Genomic DNA, 8,494 nt, shown 5'->3' on the forward strand with positions numbered 1-8,494 from the left:
AACAATCCACCACCACTCTCCACTTTCTAAAAAAAGAATAAAAAAGATCATCAGCACAATGAAGCGCACCGCAACTACCGCACTCGGTCCACCGCATAAACGGGCAAAAAGGGCCTGGATACCAGATGAAATTCAAACAGCCCGGACATCAACAACCACCATGGACAAGCTAACGCAGCCATGGGAGAACAGCGAGGCTGGAGTTACCACCAGCTGATGGACTACATATTCGAAGAAGCCCACCACGGTCACTTACACCTACGGTTTCTTTTCGAAGAAACCTACGGCAGTAAGGGATTCGGACGAGCCCCGCGGAACCGAATATTCGGACTGTCGGAATAGATCTAAAATTTCATCAATTCTTAGACCGGGGGGAGGTTGTAAACGACGGTCGAACATCGCTTCGTCTCTCTCTCTCTTCCTCTCTTTTTATATCTATAAGGAAGAGGAAGAAGAAAACAAGCGGGTGAGCGCGAGTACAATAAAAAATGGTCCCGGGGTCCCGTCGTTAGCGGTAAGACAGGGTCGACGAGCCGCATCTGTTCCTCAGGTGTGTTACATCGACGCTGATCTACCCCGTCAATAAATTACCTCATATTTACTCTCGTTTTTGTCGGGTTATTGTGTTTGTTCGTCGCAAAATAGGGAATGAAGAAATCCGCGGAATTGTACACGTTTAGGACAGACACCGGACATATGTAAAATAAATTGCCGAGAATTGTAAGGCTAAGCAGCGACATAAAAGGCTCCTTGTCCGTTTGGGCCTTCTTATTTCAGCTCATCCCTATAAAACTCGCTCTCGCCAATGACCGCGGGCGTGCGGAAGGTCTGCGTATCGTCGCCGGACACCACTATACTACTCCGAGGGATGAGTCCCTGGAGGTAGTTAGATCCCACGTGAAACCGATGGTTTTACCAGAGGTTTCCGGGTATTGTCGGGTCATAAAATGAACAACTAGGGCCGGCACAGAGGCTCCCCTAGGCTGACAGGCTGGCGAGAGAGAGAGAGAGAGAGAGATGAATTTGAACAACAGGCAAACGACAAGAAAAGTGGAAGACAGAATGGAGAAGGAAAGGGAAACGGGGGCGTAAACCATGTCGCATCAACCAGGCACCAGAACAATTTTTGGACAAAAACGAGCAGGTCGCCCTTTAGTCGCTACTAGCCACGCGAAAGTCTTTGTCAATGTGAAGAAATAAATACCAATCTGAAAAAGTATCGAATTTAACAATCTATTATTATTTCTCATACTCACCCCTAACATTTGGTGCCCCGGGTGAGGAACTCGATTAAACTAAAGAAATAATAATAAGTGTTAAAGTTTACGATAAAGAAGATAGAAGTGATTTATATTGTGCCTCTTATCAACAATGGCCCCGAGGAAGCGTCACACGCCAACAACGGTCAACGATGAGGCCCCAAAGAAACAACGACGGGTTAGAGAAGACTACCATGAGATGATTGTTACACAACCAGCTCCAGCCAAGCAGCCGAAGAGAGTAGTACAAACCCGTGTAACACCAGCCGTGAAACAGGCAGAGCAGGTATTACTGAGATCGCGGAAGGGACCGCGCGGTCAACGTCAAGAACAAACACCGCAGTCTGAGAGATCACTGATGAGCTCCCCAACCGAATCCGAGATCAACGTCATCGAGCCAGCATCATTCATCGACGAACAGCTGAGAGAAGGAACAACCAACACCAATGGAAGACAAGTCGACGGCGATCAGTTAGGTACTGTGTTAAGAGAACATGCGAGCGCACAATCGAATCCGATAGAAAATGCGATATTACTATTGTCACAAACATTGATTAACACGATGAACGCGATCCGCGAAGGCGCTGCAGATGGTAGGAGTTCGCCAGCTTCTAAAAACGTAGACTTTGATAAAAAGTTACCGGAATTCTCGGGAAAACCCCTACAATGGATGCACTTCGCCAAAATGTACGCTGAATCGGAAGCTAGCTTTAGCGATCGTCGGAATATCGGACGGCTTGACAAAGCGTTAAAGGGCAAGGCCTACGAACTTGTGAGGACGCTCTTAGCAACGAGCGATAACCCGAGAGATGTCATACGCGAATTAGAGAACCATTTTGGCCAATCTTTGCTCATCGCTGCAGATATCGTCAGAGATCTGCATAGCTTACCGAGTTTGAAAACAAGCATGAAAGGTTTAGCGTTGTTCGCAACACAATTGAAGAGCGACGTCGATGCCTTCAAAATTCTCAAGCCGAGCGGATATCTCTATAGCCTCGATTTATTATCTAGTGTAGCCAAGAAAATACCGGAGTCGCTACAATCAGCTTTCAATCGGTTTGCGAAGGAGGAACTCCGTGAACATGGTGATCTATCGCCGTTAGAGAAGTTAGCGAAATTCATGGCGAGAGAGTCGGAGCTCAACATACGTGCGGGCGTATTTGACATCGATACTTCTGCCAATGACGACGGCACTTCAAAGAAGTTGACGAAAGGTGCGAGAGGCGGTATCGTCTGTGCGGCGGTCGACCTAGTAGGCGAGAAAGATGACGGAACAACTGTCGATTCATCGGACAAATGTGGCTATTGCGGTAGACGCAGTCATCGTGTGAGAGAATGTCGCGATTTCTTACATGAAAGCACGAAGCGTCGGTGGTTTTTAGCTAAGAAGATGGGGGTTTGCTACAAGTGTTTCGAGAACGGGCACTTACGATCAGAATGTAGCTCCAGGACCGTCTGTGATGTGTGCCGCAAGCACCACCATACCCTCTTACACTTCCACAATCGGAGCGACAATCGAGACCAAGTTGATCGCTGGGACGAGCGTGAACGTTCGAATCGCAAGGAACAATGTAGTTTTTTAGGGTCAAGAGATAGGCGTCGTTACTCAGAACACCGAGAAGCCCGTGACATCTCAAGATTCGACGGGGAACAAATGACCAACGACGCGATAAGGAAAGAAGCCACGACGTTTCGCGCGCGCGAGACCAAGCGTCGTCCACACGAAGGGAATGACTAACCGTGCGAAGGGGACTTTTACGCGTAGTGCCGTTGCGCGTTAAAGGACCGAGAAGCGAGCTCGTCACGCACGCTCTGTTGGATGGAGGCTCCACCGTCACACTTATTGACTCGCGATTTGCACGACGACTCGGAATAAAGGGAAGAGTATTTGAGACATCGTTACAAGGCTTATACGGGGGCCAAAACCACGTTAAATGCGAACGCGTCAGTTTAACCGTTGTAGGGTCGTTTGGAGAGCAACAAATCGAACACGCGCTTATCATCCCATCACTGAACCTGCCGCTACAATCACTGTCGAAGGAACTCGCCCGACGCGTGCGAGAAAAGGAAAATATAGAAATATTACCCTATCACGACGCGCCCCTGCACATTTTGATCGGACAAGACAACTGGCGCCTATTAGAGAGCGACGATGTAAGGAAATTAGATGGAAAGGGTCTTATCGCGACGCACTCACTACTCGGCTGGTCGGTACACGGTACGTCGAGGACCGGGAAGGCACGGATATCATCACGTCGGTTACAACCACGTGTGTTATCGAAGATAAACCCGAAAGATCCGCGGAACTTGAGCAACAAATTAGGAACTATCTAGAGTTAGAGAATCTTGGCGTGGTGAAACTGGACCAAAAGGATGTAAAGAATGAACGCGCATGGGCGATCTTAGAGGCGACTTCACGAAAAAGGGGTTGCGAATGGGAAACAGGTTTGCTCTGGAAATCGGGTTTGATGCTGGACGTAAATAGTAAGGCGACAGCGCTCAAACGGCTGTATGCGCTTGAAAGAAAGCTCGACAGGAATCCGGAATTCGCAGAACGATATTACGCCGAGATGGAGCGATTCATTGCAAACGGGTACGCGGAAAAGTTCGAAAAACACGTCAAGAGACCGAGGAGATGGTACCTACTGCATCATGGCGTGGAAAATGCGAACAAACCCGGGAGAACTCGCATAGTACATGACGCGGCTGCAACGACAAACAGTATATCGCTTAATTCGTTACTGGAACCCGGCCCGGATTTGTTAAAGTCACTGCTTGGTGTGCTACTCCGTTTTCGTCAATTTCCTGTCGCTGTAAAAGGGGATATCAAAGATATGTTCCTCAGAATTAAAGTAATAGAGCGAGATCGCGGCGCTTTGAGCTTCTTGTGGCGTGGTAGAGATCGTACTTGCACGCCAGAGACGTGGGAGAGTACAGGCTTGATTTTCGGAGCGACATTGTCTCCAACTAGCGCTATATACATAAAAAATCGGAACGCACGACAATTCTCGGACTCGAAACCCGAATCCGTGAAGAGTATAATAGAAAATAGTTATATGGATGATTATTTGGCATCCGGGAAGTCCGTCGAAGAAATGCGAGAACGTGTTCGCGATGTAATCGAAATAAACAAGGAGGCCAACTTTCACATGCACGGATGGGCGTCGAATGAACCAAGCGTTGTCGCGGATGTACTCGATAATAATAGATTAGGTAGAAGAGAACAGGCAAACCTCTGCAACGACGAAGAAAAGGTTTTAGGCCTCTATTGGGACTGTAGCAAGGACACCTTTAGAATCAACATCAGTCTAAATAAAGTTCGCTTGGAAATACGACAAGGAAAAGAACGGCCGACGAAACGCCAATTCTTCGGAATTGCAATGTCCGTGTACGATCCACTCGGGCTTATCGCGCCGTTTACATTACAAGCGAAGCTGATTATGCAAGATGTCTGGAGAAGCGGAATTAATTGGGACACGCGAATCTCGAACGAGGATTTTAAGGCATTGTCAAAGTGACTGGACAATCTCGTAGCAATGAAGCAGTGCAAAATATCGCGATGTTACATAACCAAGACGTCAGATTACTCAGACATACAACTACACATTTTTTGCGACGCAAGCCTGAAGGCCTATGCAGCGGTTGCCTATTTGCGGTCAGAAACACTCGACGGAAATGTGCACTTATCGCTGCTCATGTCGAAATCACGCGTTGCGCCTAAAAAACCTATGACAATACCGCGACTCGAACTACAAGCCGCCTTGCTTGGATCACGAATAGCTGGAGTTATCGAGACGGAACTAGAGCTGAAAATCAATCGACCCATTTTCTGGTCTGATTCGACAACCGTTTTACACTGGATTAGGAGCAACTCGAGGAGCAAACAGATGTTAGTGGCAAACCGATTAGGAGAAATAGGCGAACTAACGAAAACAACCGAATGGCGATGGGTACCGACATAACTAAATCCCGCCGACGACGCAACGCGACCGTCCGACCAGCCGATGCATACGGAAGATAGGTGGTTGATAGGGCCAGATTTCCTTCGCGAATCGTCTAATGCGTGGCCAGTAGAGAAAGCTCTGGGAAACATCGACAAACGAGAAATCGATCAACTTGAAACGCGATGCGAATACGTTGGTGCGACACTCGCTAAAGACCCTAAAAGTAGTTTCTTACCGGCAAAAATTACAATTCTAGGTTGGAATCGAATCGTTAATGCAATGGATCGAGCGAGAATTTGCTTCTACGAATGGTATGGTAAAATGTTTAAACGACAAGCAGACAGTCAAACTCGTCTGAACAGGGATAACAAACGAAAACACGCGATCCGAATATCACCCGCGTTAAAATTACGCGAAGAATCAGCTCTCACCAAAGTAGTAGAAGCCGAGAAAGCATGGTATCGTCTCATACAAGCAGAATGTTTCCCTAGGGAATTACGAGCGCTAAAAAGAAATGATGAGATTTTTAGAGGAAGTAAACTGATAGGTTTGAAGCCATACGTAGATGAGGAAGGAGTATTACGAGCGAAGGGGCGCGTCGGGAAATTCTCGTCCGCGCCGTTCCAAAATAGACCGGTCATTCTCGACTCGGATCACTTCGCGACAAAATTGCTAATTGCCGCGTATCACCGACGATACAAACACGCGAACAATGAGACAGTAATAAACGAGCTGCGACAACAATTTCATATAGTCGGACTTCGTTCGAGACTACGCTGGCTCGCAAAAAACTGTGTAATATGTCGTTTACGCCGCGCCAAACCGGAAAATCCTCCGATGGCCGATCTACCTAAGAGTCGCCTCGCGTACCGAGAAAGACCGTTCACCCATTGCGGCATGGATTACTTTGGTCTGATACTTGTGAAAATAGGTAGACGGAGGAAGAAACGCTGGGGTGCGCTATTCACGTGTATGACAACACGCGCAATACACCTCGAATTAGCGCATACGCTCAGCGCGAGTTCAGCAATCATGGCCGTTCAGCGATTGGCCGGAAGACGGGGTTTCCCGCGAGAAATCTATTCCGACAACGGCACTAATTTCGTCCGAGCAAGCAAGGAATTAAAGGACGCGATCGCGAGCATCGACAAAGAAAGACAGAAGGAATTCGCACATACTAATCGTTTTCAATGGCATTTTAACCCACCGGGCGCAGCGCACATGGGGGGAGCATGGGAACGTCTTGTCCGATCCGTCAAAGTAGCTTTAGCTCACACGCTCAACGAACAGGCGCCGTCAGAAGAGGTTCCCCAAACACTATTTGTAGAGGTCGAGCACATGGTAAACTCCCGCCCTCTGACTCACGTCTCTGTCGATCCTGCAGATGACAAAGCGTTAACACCGAACCATTTTCTAATCGGCGAATCCTCGGGTCACCTACAGTTCGAGAAATACGAAGTGCAGACCTTTAGCCCGCGTAAGAACTTCGAGCTAGCTCAGCAATTTGCGAACGGGTTTTGGAAGCGCTGGCTACGCGAGTACTTACCTATCTTGATGCCGCGACAAAAGTGGAACGTCGAGATTCCAGCTTTACAACTAGGAGATATCGTCATCATTACCGATTACCAAATACCGCGAAGCACTTGGCGAAAGGGTAAGGTAGTGGAAGTATTCCCCAATACTTCCGATAACGTAGTTCGAGTCGTAAAGATCCGTTCCGGAAAGAAAGAATACGTCCGCCCAGTAAATAAACTAATCAAAATATTCGGACCGTCGGAATAGATCTAAAATTTCATCAATTCTTAGACCGGGGGGAGGTTGTAAACGACGGTCGAACATCGCTTCGTCTCTCTCTCTTCCTCTCTCTTTATATCTATAAGGAAGAGGAAGAAGAAAACAAGCGGGTGAGCGCGAGTACAATAAAAAATGGTCCCGGGGTCCCGTCGTTAGCCGTAAGACAGGGTCGACGAGCCGCATCTGTTCCTCAGGTGTGCTACATCGACGCTGATCTACCCCGTCAATAAATTACCTCATATTTACTCTCGTTTTTGTCGGGTTATTGTGTTTGTTCGTCGCAAAATAGGGAACGAAGAAATCCGCGGAATTGTACACGTTTAGGACAGACACCGGACATATGTAAAATAAATTGCCGAGAATTGTAAGGCTAAGCAGCGACAAAAAAGGCTCCTTGTCCGTTTGGGCCTTCTTATTTCAGCTCATCCCTATAAAACTCGCTCTCGCCAATGACCGCGGGCGTGCGCAAGGTCTGCGTATCGTCGCTGGACACCACTATACTACTCCGAGGGATAAGTCCCTGGAGGTAGTTAGACCCCACGGGAAACCGATGGTTTTACCAGAGGTTTCCGGGTATTGTCGGGTCATAAAATGAACAACTAGGGCCGGCACAGAGGCTCCCCTAGGCTGACAGGCCGACGAGAGAGAGAGAGAGAGAGAGATGAATTTGAACAACAGGCAAACGACAAGAAAAGTGGAAGACAGAATGGAGAAGGAAAGGGAAACGGGGGCGTAAACCATGTCGCATCAACCAGGCACCAGAACAATTTTTGGACAAAAACGAGCAGATCGCCCTTTAATCGCTACTAGCCACGCGAAAGTCTTTGTCAATTTGAAGAAATAAATACCAATCTGAAAAAGTATCGAATTTAACAATCTATTATTATTTCTCATACTCACCCCTAACAATATTTATAACAAAACAATCAAAACCCTTTCGATATTATGGATTAACATAGAACTCTGGTGATTTTAAATACGAAGGGCATAAATTCATCATCACAGATACACTCAAAGGTGCCACAAAAGTTTTCGTTTCCGGAGATCTGAAAATAAAGTGGTTAGAACGACATGGCCTCAAAGTTTTCAATTTGAATAATTGGGGCTATTCACCTTTCAAAAAATTAAAATCAGTTAGCGTATGTCCTAGACATAACGGCAAAAACGTAACGACATGAGCACATCAAAATGTTAATTTAATGAAAAAGTTGTACATCGATGTCTGTTGTATAGATTGGGAAGAGAGCGATGAATTCGTTGAAGGATTTATATAGTGATTTTGTTTTTTTGTAAGTAGATAATTTGTAGAATAACATGTATTTTTTAAGAACATATAGAATAAGATATATTTTTTTATCAATAAAAAATTTTTTTTAATTGATACAAACAAAATATTCTTTCATTTTTTATTAAACCATCCAAAAAAAAAGCGAAATTCTTCGCTGACTCTAACGACGACAGCAGCAGCAGTTCATCTTTTTATAATAAATTTTGTAT

General features: G+C 46.4%; 1 protein-coding gene across 1 annotated transcript; it reads left to right on the forward strand.

The window, feature by feature from the left end:
- Window positions 1-1,371: 1,371 nt before the first annotated feature.
- On the forward strand, window positions 1,372-5,221 carry LOC131670187 (uncharacterized). The gene is made up of 4 exons (XM_058945583.1): window positions 1,372-2,830; window positions 3,223-3,477; window positions 3,543-4,773; window positions 4,882-5,221. The coding sequence occupies exons 1-4, from the start codon at window positions 1,372-1,374 to the stop codon at window positions 5,219-5,221; spliced, it is 3,285 nt and encodes a 1,094-aa protein (XP_058801566.1).
- Window positions 5,222-8,494: the final 3,273 nt, after the last annotated feature.

This window comes from Phymastichus coffea, unplaced genomic scaffold (assembly GCF_024137745.1).
Source record: "Phymastichus coffea isolate CEN01 unplaced genomic scaffold, Cenicafe_Pcof_1.1 PCOF00008, whole genome shotgun sequence".
NCBI lineage: Eukaryota > Metazoa > Arthropoda > Insecta > Hymenoptera > Eulophidae > Phymastichus > Phymastichus coffea.